At 44.9% G+C, this 20,555-nt stretch overlaps 1 protein-coding gene and 1 long non-coding RNA gene across 2 annotated transcripts in view; one reads left to right on the plus strand and one right to left on the minus strand.

Moving 5' to 3' along the window:
- The window catches only part of RP2 (RP2 activator of ARL3 GTPase), a 33,166-nt gene extending 21,224 nt beyond the window's left edge, over positions 1 to 11,942 (minus strand). The window contains exon 1 of the mRNA XM_050919557.1: positions 11,801 to 11,942. Coding sequence (XP_050775514.1) covers positions 11,801 to 11,932 — 132 coding nt within the window. The 5' untranslated portion in view covers positions 11,933 to 11,942. The remainder of the gene's footprint in view (positions 1 to 11,800) is intronic.
- LOC127032447 (uncharacterized) overlaps positions 1 to 18,125 on the plus strand; it is a 61,568-nt gene extending 43,443 nt beyond the window's left edge. Inside the window, exons 2-3 of the long non-coding RNA XR_007768834.1 lie at positions 12,987 to 13,092; positions 17,898 to 18,125. This is a non-coding gene — a long non-coding RNA (uncharacterized LOC127032447). The remainder of the gene's footprint in view (positions 1 to 12,986; positions 13,093 to 17,897) is intronic.
- The last annotated feature ends 2,430 nt before the right edge of the window (positions 18,126 to 20,555 follow it).

Below are 20,555 nucleotides of genomic sequence, written 5' to 3' on the forward strand. Positions count from 1 at the left end.
CATGCAGTACACAAACTGAAAGATGTCACCAAATGCAGACAGAAGTACAGAGATTGCTGGGATGCAAAGCAATGCATCATGGGGCATTGGCACTGGACCCAGAGTGTCCTGCAACCCCCTCTGCCTTCCCACAAGTCTTAGTGGCAAAAGAGAAAGAAGTGCTCTGTAGGAAAGTTGCTCAGAGCGCACCACTCTGAATAACGCTGCAAGTGCCACAAGTGTGAATATGCTATTGTGCAGGCAACTGTCAGTGTGCGCACACACAACAGCAGGTTTTCCTTCTGAGCTTTCTGACCAGCACTGTAACTTTGCTACTGTAAACATGCCCTAAATCTTGTATGTGTTTTGTGAGAAGGAAGGGAGCAGGGTGTTAAAATACTGGTAAAGAGACACTGTCCACTTGAGGTTTATTTCAACTGACTTCCAAAATTCAGTTTCTGCTACAGTATGTTTTTTAAAAGATTCCCTAATTTTTAAAAATTAGGAAGAGTTAACAGCACCCCTGTTATTCATAAAAGTCTTTTCAGTAAAAGAATCTGACAGCCAGAAAATACAGGGGAACACACTGAGTTTCTGTATAGTCAAGTACTGTCAAATGCAAGAGGCAAATGAAAGCAAAAATCTTTTCCCCTGTTAAAGATGACTACAACAGAAGAGTTAAGTGTTACTTGTAATTGCATGAAGTCAGTCATTTTCAGAATAAACTTTAGGTCAATGTTCCTTTAAGAACTTCTGCGCTGAATGCAGCTACTATTGAGATAGTCAGTACAGAAGTTCATACATAATTCAATTTCTTTGCAGCTCTCTATTCAGAGAGTAGGGCAAACAGGATTTAACTTAGATTTAACACCAATTTGTTATGGGAGCTGTGTGCTTAAGTGGTTAAATACACCAGTGTTACACTTTATCCCTAGCTGCTTAACTAGTTCAGTTTGATAGCCTGCTGTTTGCTACATTAAGACAGACAAGCCTACAGTCAATAGATTCCTCAAAGAAATCACTGTGTCTACATGCAGTTCTTTACTCAGAAAGATTCTTTACCTAACTATGTATGCTAGAAATTCCATAGCAAGAGTTTCTATACCCCTAGGAGAAGTACGTGTCAGAATTCAGTTATCAAGCAAGTTTGTGGCTGAACAATTCTCATTTATGTTACCCATCAGTGTCTAGACAGGATATTTTAAAAGCCGTGATATGTTTCCCCCTCCTTCAGTTACTGAGAAGCTCTTTAGCTTTAAGAATATTTGAAGCTGTTTTTAGAGTTTGGTAAAAATCCTAATGTTGACAGTTTCCAGGAAAAAAAAGGTGAAAAATTAGTACATACAAAAGCAAAAAAGCCACGGTCTCAACTTTTCAAAATGGTAAGTGTTCCCAGGATTACCAAGGATTTGAACAGCTACCTGAATTTTCCTAAAATAGCTTGTGCCAGCATGCCTATTCTTTGCCTGTCCCATCAAACTAGTGAATTTTACAACTCAGCCCATCATGATGCATCACTGTGGTCTTGTAACCACTGCAAGTCTCAATGGATCATGGCTGGCTCCTGTTTACCCAGGATGCCAGAACTGAATGGGCTTCCTACCCCAACCTACTGACATTAAATGGTGTTTTTGAACTACGCTATTATAAATTAAGGACAGGTGTCCAAATATGAGGGTGAAAGCTAAAGCCACAAAGCAGCCTGGTACAACTCCACAGTTCTTAATGTTTAAAAGTGTAGCAGACAGCAACATTAGAAGTAAGGGAGATTTGCTTTTCAGTAGTTCTACTAGACTTCTGCAGAACACTCAAGCATCTCAGCAATCCAGAAGTCAGGATGTCAACTGAGAAGATCCAAGCTCCAGTGAATACTCCTACCAGAACCTGAAGACACAGACTCAGTAAACTGCAAAGTAGTGCTAACATGAGACCTAGGACATCTGACGACGACAAGGCTGCCAAGACCTGATTAGGACTACTGGAGATATCTTGGCTCCACTACCAACATATCTCCTGAAATAAAGGAAGCAGAACGAACAGAGAAATTCTTGATTCCAGTCCAAGAAAAGGGAATATGCTAACACCTGTATGACCCTTAAGGAAAACTGATGAATCTCTCTCCATGGTGATAAGATCAGGAGTCAGGATTCTCTGCCCTTTCAGAACAGGTAAGACAGACAACTGAAGACATGTTTGTGCTGTTGTATACAAGAACTCTGTTCAAAGAATCTTCCCAGACACAGGGGAAAGTCTCAGACTAGACAAACAGCTCTCAAAAAAAAAAATCAATAACCCTGATGTTTAGTGTTCATCTCCTACAGAGTCTACAAACCTTAAAAAGACTGGAAAACAAGGTGAAGATCCCAGTCTCTCCACCTGGAAATATTACAGTATATATCACGGGTGGGCAAACTTTTTGGCTTGAGGGCCACATCAGGTTTTAGAAATTGTATGGAGGGTCGGTTAGGGGAGGCTGTGCCCCCACTCCCTGCTTCACCCCCCCTCCCCACTCCCTGTGACCAGAACCCCCACCCCTGACTGCCCCCCACCGCTCCATCCAACCCTTCTCTTTCCTGACTGCCCCCATTCAACCTCCCTGTTCCCTGCCCTCTGATCACCTCCATCTCTATCCACACCTCTGGCCGCTGACCACCCCCAAATCTCCCTGCCCTCTATCCAAACCCCTTACCGCGCTGCCTGGGGCATCGGTGGCTGACAACGCTACAGCTGCACCACCCGGCTGGAGCCAGCCACGCAGCACAGAGCACCAGGTCAGGCGGGGCTCTACAGCTACGCTACCCTAGGAGCTCGCAGCCCAGAACACTGTGCCTGCAGCACAGTGAGCTGAGGCTGCGGGGGAGGGAGGACAGCGGGGGAGGGGCCAGGGGCTAGCCTCCCAGGGCAGGAGTTCAGGGGCCAGGCAGAATGGTCCTGTGGGCTGTACTTTGCCCTCCTCTGGTATACATGGTAAAGCAGGTGACAACTGAACTCCCTGATGAGTGTTTTCAGTGACCTGAAATATGTGTGTTTCAGGTGTAAATAGCATCAAAAGTGTTGTATCTTTGTAATTAGTTTTTATAGATAAAGGCATTAGCTAATTACACTGTCATGGAACCTCTCTGTGGACTAGAGTCTAGACAGAGACAAGGACACAATCAGACCCAACAGTAGGAGAAGGTCAGGTACCAACTTTCCAGCTTAAAGGATGGCATCCCATAGATATTTACAGTCAGCCAGCCAGTAACAGGACTTTAACTGGCAAATTGCCTCCTCACTGGACAAATTTTAGTACCAATGTAGCAATTTTAATGTACTGTGGAACCAAGGAATAAGTGTTCTTAATCTCATCTGAAAATATCAGATCTACAAGTTAAGTGGGCATTGTTGCTACTTGAGTGTCCAGGGTCAGGTACATTTAAAACATGAACACACTTCTGAGGCATCTGCACTAGAAACAGATTAGCTGCTACAGAAAGATGAAGTCCTATATCTTCCTGGCACAGCAGCAGAACAGGCTCCAGGACCGAACCATCAAAGATGTGACACCAGAAGTCCCAATCAAGTTGCAACAGAGGCTTCCAACATCAAGGAAGTGTAGTCCCAACAGTGACTGCTAATGTTTTTATTTTGAAAGAGTTGCTCCCAGAAAGCTTAGGGGATGTCAATTTTAGTAGATTGCAAATAAACAGAAGCATGCAGATCCAGCCTCTAGATGATATTGGAGCAGATCTGAGAAAGAACTTCAATTTGAGTCTGGGAATGGTTTTCAAGATTTCAGTGCTGGGCGTGTTTCAGCACTCAAGGACACTTTGGTTATGGAATCCTGTTGAGGGGTTCTGGGAGCTTAAGGCAGCAGTTCTGGGTACACCTCATAATTCTGGCCAGGAACTAGAAAGTGTTCTACTGATTTCATCTGGAGGACCTCCCACAAAAGGAATGTCTAGGCCCTAGAGCAGGAGCGGACAAACTTTCTGGCCTGAGAGCCACATCAGGTTTCTGAAATTGTATGGAGGGCTGGTTACAGGAGGCTGTGACTCCCCAAACAACCAGGCATGGCCCAGCCCCTGCCCCCTATCCAACCTCCCCCCCGCTCAATAGTCCCCCAGGACTCGTGCCCCATCCATACCTCCCTATCCCCTGACCACCACCACCCTTGACTGCCCCCTGCCGCCCCATCCTCTCCTTTCTGACTGCCCCCCTCCAGGACCCCTGCCCCAACCAACCACCCCTTCTCCTTGACTGCCCCCAGAACCCCTGCCCCCTATTCACTCCCCCCCCTTCCTGACTGCTCCCCGGGACACCCGTTCCCATTCAACCACCCTGTTCCCCACCCCACCCCCACCAGTGCCCCAACCACCACCCCGAACTCCCCTGACCCCTTACCGCACTGCCTGGAGTGCCGGTGGCTGGTGGCATTACAGCCCTGCCACCCAGAGCACCAGGTCAGGCAGCTGCGCTGCCCAGCTGGAGCCAGCCATGCCACCACACAGCACAGAGCACTGAGTCAGGCCACAGTTCTGCAGCTGTGCTGCCCGGCAAGAGCTCGCAGCCTTGCCACCCAGAGTACTACACTGGCAGCAGAGTGAGCTGAGGCTGTGGGGGAAGGGGAGGGGAGAGGAACAGCAGGGGAAGGGAGCTCAGGGGCCGGGCAGGAGGATCCCATGGGCCAGATGTGGCCTGCAGTTTGTCCACCTCTGCCCTAGAGCCTCAGCCAATTATCCCTGCAGGCTCTGGGAGAAAGCTATTGTTGACATGGTCTCATGTAAACACTACTCAGAGGTTAAGCATCTGATACCAAACACACTGAGACAGAAAACCCAGTTTTTAAGTGCCAACTCAGTCCCCAGCAGACCAGGTGACTCTGGTGCCACCCATAAGAACAGCAATCAGCAGTGCAAGGTTCTCAACACCTGACTCAATCTAGATAGTTCCCAGGGCTATCAGCCACTTATGCCAGACAGATTCACAGCATGCAGTTTTCCTGATCCCACAGTGCTAGATTCTTAGCATTCGACTGCTAAGCTCAGAGTTGATAGTTCCACAAAATCAAGGGAGCTGGCACTCCAGCACCTGAGTGAGCCAGTGTTTGCAAGTCAGGGAACTTGGTGATGGGGATAACACCACTTTACTAACAGTCATGATGGGGATAACACCACTTTACTAAATGACATTTCAGCAACTGTCAGCTGGATTCAGTGCTGTTGACTATCCGCAAACCCAAAGACCTGGATGTGAGTGTCTAGTAGCAGTGAGACACTTGGACAAATGGTTTACCCAAGTTATTGCTGTTGTATCTTTGGCAGCTAGCTATGTTGACTCAGATGGATCCTATGATCCCACTGTCACTTGAGTACAAAACCTTAAACTAGTGGTTCACCAGTCACTGATGCTGGATCTTTGACACTGGGGGAAACTAGAGACATATGTGCACCAACCACTTCAAGCACGTGGCCCACGACAGTCAGTTGTGCTGGATTCTCAGCACCAGATTGTCAGAGGCCTGGAGACTGAATGCCACTTCACTTAGACCACTTCAAGCAAGTGCATACAATAGTCAAAGGTATTAAAATCCTGGTACCCAGACAAAGATGACCCACACTGATATGGGGACATTAATACTCAGTGTGCTGCAGGCCACTTTAATGACAAATACTAGGCACTGGACTCTGTTGATCCAGATGAATGCAGGGACCTTGGTACCACTTACAGGTCACTCAACCACTACCAGTTCACTAGAGTCAACAATGCCAGAACTCTGGCATCAGATTAGGTAGACCTGGAGAGATCCAGCGGTCTTTGCGCTGCGTCAACAGTGCTGAAACCTCAGCAATGGGCTCAGTCAGTTGGTTAAAGACCAGGAACCTGGATGCCATTTAACAGGAGAAACTACAATTTCTCTCCTTTTTTAAAAAAACCATTTAGGTATATCTTATACTTAACTGAAAGTTAAGTCCTTCCCACATAAAGGATGCAGTAATTTTGGTTCTGATCAGAATGTGTTTTCACATCTACCACAAGGTATTTAAAGTATGGTTTGATGTAATGTAATACTAAATATGGAGATACTAAATCTCTCCATAATACATTAGTTATCCTGCAACAGACATTAAAAAAAAACAAAAAAACTTACGTTGCTTGAATCTTGATAAAAGCAAACTGGGTGAATACAGCACTACACAATGCAGAAGCTTTTAACAGCTATGTCCACATCCTGTTACCACCTAACCATTATACAATTACGTTCTTGTATCATCTTCTCACCCTCCCAAGTTCCAGTACCATCTTCTGTCCAAACCAACAACCTGCTATATTCAATAGTAGTCAATCATCCTCTAATACAAAACATGACAGTTTAAGACAAATATAAAACTCAGCATCTCTGTAGTTAAGGTACCACACTACATGTTTTAGTGACTGCTTTGCAGGCATGCCAAAAAGTATCTATAAGCAATAGCTTGACTCAGGATCATCAAATCTCTCCTCATCTGATGCTAATACAGACTTAAAGGGTCACTGAAATTTAGCATGCTTTTTGAGTATTAATTGTTATAAGTAAAACCTAAGATTCTTTATAACTGAAATATCAGAAAACATTTGTTTTTTCTAGTTTGTTTTCTGTGTGGCCTTCTCACCAAATGAGAGAAAATACATCTGTAAGCATTAGGAAAGCATGGATGTGAAACCACAAAATATTAGCAGGAGGATCCAGAAAAAGGGTAGTACCGTCAGTTTGGTTTTTTGTTTTTTTTCAAACTGACTAGATTTCTGTCTGACATTGTATAGAAACTTGGGGGACAGAGTCAATGCACAAGAAATTGTTATACAGAAACAATATTTGGTAACATTAAGATGACAAACTAAGGATTTAGAACTGAAGTGCAATCTGTTTTACTATGTTGTCATTACTGCAATGCTGATTATGAAAAAAAGTAAATTTGACAGTGTGACTATTGACTTAAGCTCAGCCCTACACTAAGAAAAAATGAGATCTTCTGATATTTTAAGATCTGAAAACATTACACTAAACAAAACCATGCAACTTACAGTGACAGAGTGGAAAAAAATCAACTTTCAATTTCCACACTTCAGTCACCGTGGTTAGATTCTGTATCTACAGTACTGTCTAGAACACAGTAAAAATGCCTTTTACTGTATTTGAGACTTGTGATGTCAGTTTTTGAAAAAAAAAAAGCTCTATTCAACTCTTAGTTCACAGGAAGGCAACTAAAGTCTAAGCAGAAAGATTCAGGTACACATGCATAGATATATTTCTACACATTTTTAGACGTATACATTTTCTTCTTTAAAATAACTGGCAACTCCTATAGCGGATAGACAGCATTGCCTATAATAAAAGTAGTCTTACTGACCTAACAGACTGAAGTTAGAAACAGTATCCAGTAAACGTGAATTTCCCCACCCAAAGCAGTGCATTAACAACCCACACTATTAAAAGTGACCAAAAATGAATGCTAGAAGACACCTAGTGAAACTATTTATAAAGCTGAGGTTTTGGGGGTTTTGTTACTATGTATTTTCATGTGTGCTTTTGCACAAAATAGACCTAGGTATCTTGTAAAACGTTCTGCTTTACTCTGTGCATTTGACAACTGTTCATACAGTCAGTTTTCATATTTGTTTGGTCCTTTCACCCAGCAGTGAGGGAGAGGACAACATTAAATACAGCATAATATGACAGAAAATCTAGGGACAGTATCTAAAGATACTTTTTTTTAAAAACAAAAACAAAAAAACTTACATTTTGAGTTTGAGCCCCTTTAAAGCTTGTAATTTCCATTTCATGCATGTTGGTACCCTAAATGTCAAATTCTCTGTTTTAAAAAGTTAACTATTTTTTCCATAGCCATTTACTACTATTTCTCAACTTCAACACAACATAAAAACAATAGCACTGAGTACACTGGGCAGCCAACGCAAAAAGACAAAGAGGAGAGGGTGATGAATGTTTGAAACAGTTTTATACATCTTTTCTTGAGACATTCAAAAGTTAAATATTTAACCCTGTTTTCAGTATGGTCCACTGAACTCAAAAGCCACGAATCATTACATAAGATGTTTGGAAAGAGGAAGCCTTTGCACAACTGGCTACAGACACTATGTGCAACAACTTAATATTTAAGTATGAAATTATCTTTCATACATAGAATTGTTTAAGCCTTTGTATAAATCTATTAGGAAAGTTAACCCCAAATGTAGTCTATTCTAATGTCTGAGACACTGACTGCTCCCAATGTGTTAATACATTCACCTCCTGCAAAAGCAGCTCACCTGAACACTGAAGGGGGATAGGGAGGAGAGCCAAGTGTCAAGTTTTGTGCTAATGACTTGTTTTGACTTTCCTCCTTCCTCTGTGTTAGGAAGTAACTGTAGCTATCATTTTATATTATACTTATCCCTGTGGCTGGATATGACAGGTTCACAAAATGTAATTTACTAATTTAACTGCTTTAACTTTAATGAAATTATTATAGAAGCCACCCAAACACTAATCTCATTGTAAAAGAGAAGAACCATTCTGACTATGTTTAAAAAAAACAGTAATAACCTTAACACTGTGGCAAGAGAGTAACAGCTATATAAGTAATATGGTCTGCCTCCTCCCTTTGCAGGCACTGTATTAGGCAAGCTGTGCCCTAAGTATTCCCTAGGTCTAGGGAAATCCAAGTATCAAGTCTGACATGAAGCAGCCTCCTTGGTTCTTACCCTACAATCTTTGTACATACTTAACCCCATATTTTAGCTTAATCCACTAGAGAGCTTTAGGTGTCACACCAGGGCATCTGGCCATGTTTAAATAAGAATACACACCTGCAAAAAAATAAGTTTAAACTGTTTTTCCCTTTATGGCAAGAGTCAGCAACCTTTCAGAAGTGGTGTGCCGAGTCTTCATTCATTCACTCTAATTTAAGGTTTCGCATGCCAGTAATATATTTTAACCTTCTTAGAAGGTCTCTAAGTCTATAACATAACTAAACTATTGTTGTATGTCAAGTAAATAAGGTTTTTTAAATGTTTAAGAAGCTTCATTTAAAATTAAATAAAATGCAGAGCCCTCTGGACCAGTGGCCAGGAACCCAGGTGATGTGAGTGCCACTAAAAAATCAGCTCACTTGCCACCTTCAGCACCCATGCCATAGGTTGCCTACCCCTGCTTTATGGCTTGCAAACGTGGTCTCAGTTTGGTTTTCACACACACACACAAACTGAAATTCTAGTATGCTCTATTTTTTCAAGAAAGTCTATGGAGCATTGAAGAAGTACCAAGGAAGTGAAACATGAAGCAGCGAGTGAAAAGGAGAAGGATTTTTATTCAAATTATTTTTTGTTTAGAGACCTCTGTGATGGGTTGGATCACAGAAACCCTGCCAACTGATGTGCCAAGACTACTTCGGCCCCTCCTTTCCCTACCATCTTGAGACTCCATCACCCTGTCTTGTTGAGCCAGGCACATCAGTCTGTTCCAACACAGACCCAAGATCTAAACCATATGCCCTAAAGCTGCAGACTTAACTGAAAGCAACTTAAGAAGTGTTCCTGTCTTTAACACTCAGATGCCCAATTGCCAGTGGTGTCCAAACCCAAATAAATCCATTTTACCTTGTATAAAGCTTATACAGGGTGAACTCATAAGCTGTTTGCCCTCTATAACACTGATAGAGGTGCACAGCTGTTTGTTCCCCCACCCCTCGTATTAATACATACTTGGGGTTAAATAATAAGTAAAAAGTGATTTTATTAAATACAGAAAGTAGGATGTAAGTGGTTCCAAGTAGTAGCAGACAGAACAAAGTGAATTACCAATAAAATAGAATACACAAGTCTATGTCTAATACAGTAAGAAACTGAATACAGATAAAATCTCACCCTCAGAGATGTTTCAATAAGTTTCCTTCCCAGACCGGATGCCTTCCTAGTCTGGGCCCAATCCTTTCCCCTGTACAGCCCTTGTTCCAGCTCAGGTGGTAGCTAGCGCATTTCTCATGACTGCAGCCCTCTTTGTTCTGTTCCACCCCCTTATATAGCTTTGGCACAAGGCAGGAATCTTGCCTCTCAGGGTATCCCCTCTAAATGGAAAAGCAGCAGGTTAAAAATGGATTCCAGTTCAGGTGACATGATCACATGTCACAGTAAGACTTCACTACCCACTTGTAAGTCTTCCTGTATACATGTGTGCTGGCAAGTAAAACAGAGCCATCTACAGACAATTGTCTTGGTTAATAGGAGCCCTCAAGATTCCAAACCACCATTAATGGCCCACACTTTGCATAATTACAATAGGCCCTCAGTTATTTCATATTTCTCGTTTCAGATACAAGAATGATACATTCATATAAATAGGATGAACACACTCAGTAGACTATAAATTTTGTAATACCTTACAAGAGGCCTTTTGCATGAAGCATATTTTCATAAAAACAGATAGAGTGCAACATCACAGCCTCTCTCTCAATGGGCTCTCAACCAGTTGAAGGAGAATCCTTAGCAAAGATCCTGCCACTTTATGAGCAGAATTCCTTAGCCTCCAAAACAACTTCCAGCAAATAAAAAGAAGAAGTTTCAGGAATATAAAATACTGCCTAAGAGACTACAACATGCAAGTTTAAAAAGCATTCCACACATCCTTGACACATCACAATAGCTAGGGCCTGATGAAGTTTACCTGTGCATGGGTAAAGAGGCATTTAAGTCAAGAAGGCTGTTTGGTTCTGTAGCTGCTGCTGAATTGTACTTGTTTTTCTAACTTGTGTCTGGAGTGCCCCAAGCCATCCACCCCCTTTTAATTGTGGTTAGAAAGCCAAGGGATTAATAGAAATAAAAAGTACAAACTCAGTTCTGCTCTGTCTGCCACTACTTCACATGTAGGTCACAGTCATCATCTAACTTAGTGCCAAAAAAGGAGCAAAACTAGGAATGAAACAGGAGAGAGAAAAAGCAGCCTCATTCTACTATAACATGTTTACATAGATTACACTTTACATTGAAGGCTGACAGAATGTGGCTACCCAACTAGTAAGCAGTGCCTTGCAAAGAGGGGTAGTTTTCCCCAGTTGCTTATGACATTCCACCCTAAAACAAATGGGCGGTTTTTAAACGTTTAATTTGTAAGTCTTTAACGGGCTGGGCCATTGCTACATAAGACTGAATCTTTCCATAAGTGACACCACCTAATTTGCAATTAGTAAAGATACTCAACCGACAAAGCTTCCTGTTTCTATGAGTTGCTGGCAGGGAGGTCCTCAGCTCTGAAATTCATTTCTCACCCTCCGGTGAAATGCCAGAGATCAGGTCTCCTAGCATTCAGGGTATGCTACCACTTCGTGGCAAGCATAAAAACAAGAAACGGAATAGAAAATAGAATTTAATATTATCTGCCCAGGATGGGAACCCCCCCGAGAGACCGCACAAAGAATGCCTTTACTTAATAATCAAGAAACACTACTGCACAGGGTGCTCGTTAGCTGTAACCTGAGGGTGCAATCTGGAGGGGAGGGGGGGATATAATTTAGCTTTCTAGAGTGCCCAGGAGTCAGCAGCGGCTCCGCCACCAAATCTAAAACAAAACCCAACCCACCGGAGGGGAAAGAAACGATGGGGGGTGGGGTTGGAGGAATAGCTATGGCAGAGCCCCACGGGAGCGACGCCTGAGCCGCCGCCGCCACGCCAGGGTGCGGGAGATGGGGGTAGCGGGAGGAGAACAGCTCGCCAGGCTGGGGGGCTGCCGCGGAGGCTCTGCCCAAGGGGGCGCGGGCCCCGTCCTGGGGGCTGCTGCAGGGCAGAGGGGGATGGGGCGGGGCGGTACCTTGGCTCGCTGGTCCCAGCTGTACTGCGGCGGCGGCGGCTTCTCCTCGTCCGCGGCAGGGGGGTCCTGGTCCGCCCCGCCCTGCGCGCCCCCTTTTGCCTCTTTCCGCCTCTTGCAGAAGCAGCAGCCCATGGCCCCGCCGCGCGCCCGCCCGCCCGGAGGCGCCTCCCGACAGCCAGGCACCCCCCGCCGCACGCCCTCAGCGACCCCGCCCTGGTCTCTCCCCGCGCGCCGCCGACTTCTCCCACACCCGTCTCCCTTGGATACCGCGGCCCCGCCTCCTCCACCTGCACCCAATGGCGGCGCGGCTCCGCTAATCAGCCTCGCCGGCCGCCAGAGCGCCGGGCTTGAGACGCTTTTAAAGAGACAGGCGCCGTGTTTTGCCTGGCCCCGCCTCCTCCCTTGCCCCAGCTGGGGGAAAGAGGGAAGCAACAAAATAAACAAATTCCCTCCCTCTTCTTCTGTGCCCGCCCCCGCCTGCTTCGTTAGTTCCCATCTGGCAGCTTTAAAGTTAAAAAACAATTATTACAAGTTTGCCCCTGTTTATAACAACAAATAGCAGCAGCCCCTGGGCGATGTGCCACCGCCCTGTTGGTCAAAATAAATCCTGATTTTTTTTCTTTTTGGGAATTTTTAATTCTGGAATTTCATAGAAATTTCAACATTAAAAACATGTCACCCAGTTTTAGGAGCCAGGGCTAAAACCACCAGGCATCTGCAGCCACAGCAAAATGCCTGACCGAACCAGGTTGAAAATGGGACACCATTGAAAACCCTTCAACACTCTACAAACAGGACAGTGCACAGCAAGATCCATGGGGAGAGGATTTGTTCTGCAGTTGCCACCCCCTATAATATTTAGAATAAAGCTGCTGGTTTAGGGTTCACATCTTCAAGCTTTTCTCTATGTTCATCAGGACTAAAACTTCCTTTTAAAAAAACCAAAAGGCAGATTTTGTCATAATCACATGAGTCTAGCGGCTGGGGCTCTAAAAAAAACCAAAATATTATAGGCTCACAATAAAATTCTGAGCGTTATCAGCACTGAGGAAATATAGCTGTGTGTTTTGGAGAGTTACCAACAATATATAGGGTGCCAGATTCTGCTTGGTGCTTATACACAGGTGCAGAGTTTGGGCACACATATGTAGACATGCATGGAAACAATACCTGTTTTTGTACTTAGGGGTGCACAGGGCCTGCTTCCTCCTTATGCCCTTGAAGTCACACAGAGTGCCAAATGGAAAAGAGAGGTCAGAATCTAAGCCTTGGTCAAACCAGCTGCACAAGGGGTAAGCTGAACCCTCTAAGAGAAATAGCATACATCCAGGTCCTGCCTCTATGATTCTGCATCACCTCTTTCTACATACCTACCAGATATAGTTGTGCCCAGTGTTTTAGTAGAACGTTACAGTGTAGAAAAGATTGGTTTTTTTTACATTGCACTTACCCAGCATCTGCCATCTGAAGATCTAAGCTCAGGATAAACATTCATTAATTAAGTTTCACAACACCCTTAGGAGGGAAGTGCCTAATTACAACAGTTTGTTTAAATTAAAAGTAAGTATAGTAATGGCTGGTAGTAACTAGTTATTACTGCAATCATACTGCTACTGTACTTCAGGCTACAATTTTATCAAGTCTCAACTCATAAGCAGGGTTTGGCCTTGTTAGTATTTAGATAGGAAACTAAATGCTGAAAAATTTCTTATGATTTCTCAGTAAGTGGCATGCTGCCTTCTTAGTGTGGTGGCAAGGGGCACTGTGCAAATGTATTTTGTATGAAAGGTAACATCAAGATCCTGACCACTTGTGGCCATTACAAATTCCATAGCACTTTTTTGCAAGAAATTTTAGCCATAACACCATGGAAAACGTCCAGCACAGCTAATTAAATTGTTCCGTAATTTGGTCTTTGTTTCAAATGAATAAGTTGTTCTTCACTTCCCCATTAAAACACCTTTGTGTGGTGTTTCCCATACTAACTGGGTGAATGCATTTCCACTCCAGAGCTGGCTGTATTTCAGTACTGGAGGAAATAATTTCTGTATACATCATCTACGTATAAAGTCCTTTGTGATGAAAAGTGCTCTATAAACTATATTGTAAATGCAAGATAATTTAGTAGTAAGACAGTTATAGTTATTGCATAACATTATTATTAAATAACATTTACCACATAAAATTATTCCTTACATCTAAAAAATTTTATTCTTATAAATAAAAAACTATCAGTGTTTTAAAATAAGAACGGAAGAGAGGCTGGCTGGCTCAGGGATTGCTAAAGTGCTACATAAATTTTCATCTCTATATTTAAGTCCACAATTCCATCCGGGGGCTGCTAAGTACATGAAAGAGGGAAGGTGGGGTGATGTTTGTGAAGGAAAAACCATGGCTCTATTCCTCCACAATGGGCAATGGAGCTAGCTGAGTAGGCTGTGGGAAGGGGGATACACACACTGCAGTTACTGAAAGAATGGCTGAATTTCATCTGCAATATGCACTACCCAAAAACTCTAGGAAGCCTGTCTGAATCAACTAGAATTACTCCTGGAGGTTCTTGCCGCATTGTGGCTCATGCTCCAGTGTGGCCCTTCTTCACTCCTTCTCCTGCTGTCCCTTGTGATATGTAGGCAGGACTTAAAATCTACATTCAGGGCCTAAATGCAGCTAGGAACTGTATCTTTATTTTACAATAAAAATGCTTTAAACCATTTTAAAATAATTTAATAATGAAAGACTATTCAAAAACCCACACTCCATCACCCCACATATAAATAAATACAGTCAAATCTGGAAAAAAGATTTGGAGAAGTCTGTCTTAATAGTAGGCTGGCTAACATCAGAAAGACTATGACTTTTCATGGGAACCCCTTGAAAGTCATGTTGTTTGTCATGGAAGTTATGGCTGTAACAGTATTAAGGCCCAGCCCTACAACTAACTGGTGGGTGGACTGCAGTGCTTGTGCTAAAACATGTACAAGAAGTCATGGGACTGGGACCTTAGTTACAGCCCACCAGGCCTAAATATGACCTATTAATAACACATATCCCCTTTCCAGTAGGACATAGCACTTACCTGCAAACCTGATGAATTATAAGATATCAGGCCTTAAAATAAGGATATCTTTGTGTAGGGAAAGCTATTTTAACATTTTTTGTAAGAAGCCTCTAAAATGTATCTAGTTTATTTTCCATCTCAGTCTTTTGATTTTAGACTCATGATTTTAAAGTCTTGTCTACACTATCAAGTTTTGTCGACAAAAGGCAGTTTTTGTCAACAAAACAATGAATGCGTACACACTGTGATGTGACTTTTGTCAGGAAAAATAGTCGGTTTTGGTGAAAAAATACAACCACCGCAACAAGAGACATACAACTTTTTCCTCTAATTTTTTCTGGACAAAGTGCCAGTGTAGACACCACACCTGATTTCATTGCTTTAATTGGTCTCAGGGAGGTGTCCCACAATGCCCATCTTGACCGTTCTGGTCAGCAGTTTTAACTCCACTGCCCTGCAGCCAAGTAAACAATCATCTCTTCCTCCCCCTTAGAAGCCACAGGAATTTTTAAAATTCCATTTCCTGCTGGCTCGGAATGGAGAGGTCTCATCGCATTTTCCCAGGTGACCCTGGTGGGTTATTGCACTAAACACTCTCCTGCTTGGACCACTGCAGAGTTGTTGGATCTGATCAGCAGTTGAGGAGAGGAGACTGTGCAGAATTGTGATACCTATGGGCACATTTCTCTAAGCATGTGCAAAAAGGGCTATGATCGGAACATGCTGCAGTGCAGAGCAAAGATAAAGGAACTGAGGCAGGTGTACCATAAAGCAAGAGAGGCAAACTGTCACTCCAGTGCTTCACCTAAGGCCTGTCGGCTCTATAAGGAGCCAGACACTATCCTTGGTGGCGACGCCACCTCCACCGCCAAGAGCCCCATGGATACTTCAGTGGGCCTGGAGGTGGCCAAAAGAGGACCAAACCCAGGGGACAAAGTTATTGATGAAGAAGTGGAGTTAGACGATGATGTGGAGTTCCCAGCGGGGTCACCCGGTGGGGCAGGCAGCCAGGAGCGGCGCCAGAGTTTCTGGTGCCCTAGGCAGAATTTGGGGGGCGGCATTTTGTGCGCTTCCCACGGGGCATGCGGGAGCTTCCAGTTCCACTCCCATTGCTCCGCCGAAGAAGGACCGTCAGTCAAAATGCCGCAGGTGACAGCGGCAGTCATTGAGCTGCTCAATTGCCTGCAGCTGTTTTCCGCGGCACGTCAGCAGAAGGTCCTTCTTCGGCGGCGCGATGGGACCAGAACAGGAAGCTCCCATGCACCCCGTGGGGAGCACACAAAATGCCAACCCCCCAAATCCTGGCACCCTAGGCAACCACCTAGGGTTGCCTAATGGAAGCATCAGCCCTGCAGGCAGCCAGGAACTGTTCTCCACTCCAGAGTTGTCTAGCCAATCTAAGCAGTTGCTCTCTGGTGAGCAAGAAGCAGGAGAGGAGACATCTGTAAGTGGCTGTGGTTTGTATAGTGCGACTGTGTGGGTTTAGGGTATAGAAATGTACAAGGCTGGCTGTGTTTCTGTGAGCTGGACATGTCTCTGTGTACTAATCAGTATAGCAGAACAGGGTGTTGATGCACGCCAAGATCTCTCGGGAATCCTCCAGAGAGATCTCTAGGAAAGTTTCCTGGAGGTACTTGTGTCATGGTATAATTCCCCACTCTGAACCTTAGCGTCCAAAAGATGGGGTACCAGCATGAATACCCCTAAGCTTAATTACCAGCTTAGATCTTGTAGTGCTGCCACCAACCAGGACTTGCAGTGCCTGGTACACTCTGGTCCCCCCAAAGTCTTCCCAGGGGACCCCAAGACCCAGACCTCCTGGATCTTACACAAGGAAGGTAAACCCTTTCCCCCACTGTTGCCTCTCCCAGGCTTTCCCTCCCTGGGTTGGAAGATCATTGTGATTCAAACTCCTTGAATCTAAAAACAGAGAGGAGTGCCCCTTGCCCCCTCCTCTTTCCCCCTCCCCAAGAGGTAATACAGATTCAAGCTCCGTGAATCTAAAACAGAGGGATTCCACCTTCCCCCCTCCCTTCTCTCTCCCTGTCTCCCACAAATTCCCTATTAATTACAGACTCAATTCCCTTGAGCCTCAACAAGGGGAAAAAATCAATCAGGTCTTAAAAAGAAAAACTTTTAATAAAAGAAAGAAAAAAGTAAAAGTTATCTCTATAATTAAGATGGTAAAGGTTACAGGGTCTTTCAGCTTATAGACATTAGAGAGAAGCCTTCCCCCCCAGCACAAATACAAATTAAAAGCCTTCCAGCAAAATACACATTTGCAAATAAAGAAAACAATCAAAAAGACTAAACCGCCTTCTACTTATACTTATTATTTGAACAGAAAATTAGAGAGCCTGTAGGTACGTCTGGTTACTCTCAGAACCCAGAGAGAGCAACAGATAAACAAACAACACAAAACAAAGACTTCCCTCCACCTAGATTTGAAAGTATCTTGTCTTCTGATTGGTCCTCTGGTCAGGTGGTTCAGGTTCACTGCTTGTAACCCTTTACAGGTAAAAGAGACATTAACCCTTAACTATCTGTTTATGACAACTTGTCAATCCTTTGGTGAAGGTTCCATGGCAGAGCAGCTTTGTTCCTTCCCCCATTGTAGGAAGCTTTCCCGCAGCATTCAGCAATCACTTGTGCAGGGACCAAAGCAGCACATAGGCGAGCAGCATAGGGAGCAGGGTGGAAGCCACAAACATGGACCAGATATACCCTAATTTCCCTGCTTACCCTTAGCAGTGAGATATCTGCTAGAATGCGGAAAAGTGCGGGAGAATTTTAGAATTTTTCCCTGGTCAGCTGCACCATGACCCTTGCAGACTGTGTGCTCTTTTCCCCATGTAGAGCACCCTCTCCTCAGCCAACACTCACCGTGCTTTGGCTGTTTGCAGAGATGAGTTCCTGCCAAGGGTCAGTAAGAAAGTGATTGTTATGTTGCAAAAGGTGTATTTAACTGAAATGTTTCAGTGCTGTGCATGAATTTAACAATCTCACTTCTGTGCATTGTCCCTTGTGCTTCGACAGATGTGGTTTTCAGGAACATCCCACACACCCCAGCCAAGTGTGTCTGCCAGATTAGAGAGTACCCAAGATGCAGCAAAGACGACATGTTTTGGGAGGTACTGCACTGCTCCAATGCAGGGAAAAGGGAATGGAAGAAGTGATGGGAAGCCGAACAGCAGGACAGAAAAGAGAATCAGGAGTTTGTTAGGGATGCAACTGAACAGATGATTAAAGTAATGGAAGAGCAAATGCAGATGCTGAAGTCCTTAATAATTTTGCAGACTGAGCAGAGCCCTCCTCTGCAGCACATTCAGAACTCTTATCTATCCCCCAACCCCAAACTCCACCCGCACAGTCCTTTCTGCTTTCCGCGGCTTCTCGGTTTCCCCTTCACTCCGCCCTCTCGGACAACTTTCAAAATGACAGCTGGACCTACACAGAGCTGTGAAAGTCTGCCATTCCCTGGTTCCTCCTTTCCCTCCAAGCATCTTGTGTGTGTGTGTGTGTGTGTGTGTGTGCGTGCGTGCGTGCGTGCGTGCGTGCACGGGCAATAAAAGCAAAGTTTTTGAATGGTAACTCATCTTTATTTGGTTCCTACAAATTGAAATATCAGGCACCACCAATACATACACAGACAGTTTAAACCATTTGCTTACTGGAATGTAAGGCCCCAAATGTTACAATCACTTCCTAGGAAAACTACATGTAATGTAACATTGCAGTACCAATCACAGAGATACACATTATTGGTTCTCATTTTCAAAGTGTTGCCTCAAAGCCTCCCTGATTCAAATTACCTCCCCCAGGGCTTCTCTGATAGCCCTGGTATCTGGCTGCTCAAAATCAGCACCCAAGCCATCTGCCTCAACACTCCACTCCTGAGCAAACCTTTCACCCTTAGCTTCACAGAGATTATGCAATGTACAGCACTCGATTTTGACCATGGGAATATTATCCTCATTGAGGTCTAACCTGCCATACAGGCATCCCCTGAGCACCTTTAATCTGCCAAAGGCACATTCAACTGTCATCCAGCACCTATTCAGCCTGATGTTGAACCACTCCCTACTGCTGTCCAGGTATCCCACGTAAGGTTTCATGAGCCACGGCTGTAAGGGGTACGCCAGGTCTCCCAGGATCACTATGGGCATTTCAACATCCCCCACTGTAATCTTCTGGTTTGGAAAGAAAGTCCTTGCTTGTAGCTTTCTGTACAAGCCAGTGTTCCTGAACATGCGTGCGTCATGCACTTTTTAGACCACCACACGAAACTCCCCCCGTGATCCACAAGCGCCTGCAACACCATGGAGAAGTACTCCTTCCTATTGACGTATTCCATCACAAGGTGGTCTGGTGCCAAAATTGAAATGTGTGTGCCATTGCCCCTCCACACTTAGGGAAACCCAATTCTGCAAACCCATTCACTATTTCATGCACATTTCCCAGACCCATGGTCTTTCATAGCAGGATGCTATTCATTGCCCTGCACACTTGCATTAACGCAATCCCAATGATCGACTTCTCTACTCCAAATTGATTTGTGACCGATTGGTAGCAGTCTGGAGTCACCAGCTTCCACGCAGCGATTGCCACACACTTCTCTAACAATATGGCAGCGCTCATTCTGGTGTCCTTGCACCATAGTGCTGGGGCAAGCTCCGGACACAGTTCCAGGAAGGTGGCTTTCTGCATATGAAAGTTCTGTAGCGTGACAAAGTTCCTCTTCTACCTTGGTGGGTCCTGCACTTATTTGCAAGATTTACTCACCTCAGTGATCTTCCCCACAGTCTGGGTCAACTTCTCCTGTGTCTGATCAGGAGTTGGGAGGTTTGAGGGGAACCCGAGCCCAACTCCGTGTTCCAGCCCAGGGCCCTGTGGATTGCAGCTGTCTATAGTGCGTCCTGTAACAGCTGCATGACAACTACAATTCCCTGGGCTACTTCACCATGGCCTCCTCCAAACACTTTCTTTATCCTCACCACAGGACCTTCCTCCTGGTGTCTGATAATGCTTGTACTCCTTAGTCCTCCAGCAGCACACCCTCTCACTCTCAGCTCCTTGCACCTCTTGCTCCCAGCTCCTCACACGCACTTCCTCTCCTCTGGCTCCCCCCTCCCTGACTGGAGTGAGCTCCTTTTTAAACCCAGGTGCCCTGATTAGCCTGCCTTGATTGGCTGCAGGTGATCTAATCAGCCTGTCTACCTTAATTGGTTCTAGCAGGTTCCTGATTACTCTAGTGCAGCCCCTGCTCTGGTCCCTCAGGGAACGGGAGCCTGCTTCTCCTGGGGCCAGTACTGACTCTTCCTTCTACCACTCCGCTGTAGAGGAAGGAGGGAGAGGGCTGCTGCTGCTGCTGCTGCTGTTTCCTGCTAGGCCCTGGGCCCTCACTGCTGCTGTTTCTGCTGCTATTGTTCCTGCTCCTGCTGCTCCCCTGGCTGGGCTAGACACCACCACCCACCGCTCTCTCTGCTGTCTGTTTGCTGGCTGGCTGGTGGTTCCCCCCCCCATCTCAGTTACTGCTGTTATTCCACCTACAGCCCCTTGGGGGGGGGAGGCTGCTGGCCTGCTTCCCAGAGAGGAGGGGAGTAAGGGACCCCAGCTCTTGTTGCTGAGACCTCCACCCTCTGAGCGGGGTCACTCCTGCCTGGACGCCAGACCACCACCACCTGGAGCTGCTGG

This window comes from Gopherus flavomarginatus, chromosome 1 (genome assembly GCF_025201925.1).
Source record: "Gopherus flavomarginatus isolate rGopFla2 chromosome 1, rGopFla2.mat.asm, whole genome shotgun sequence".
NCBI lineage: Eukaryota > Metazoa > Chordata > Testudines > Testudinidae > Gopherus > Gopherus flavomarginatus.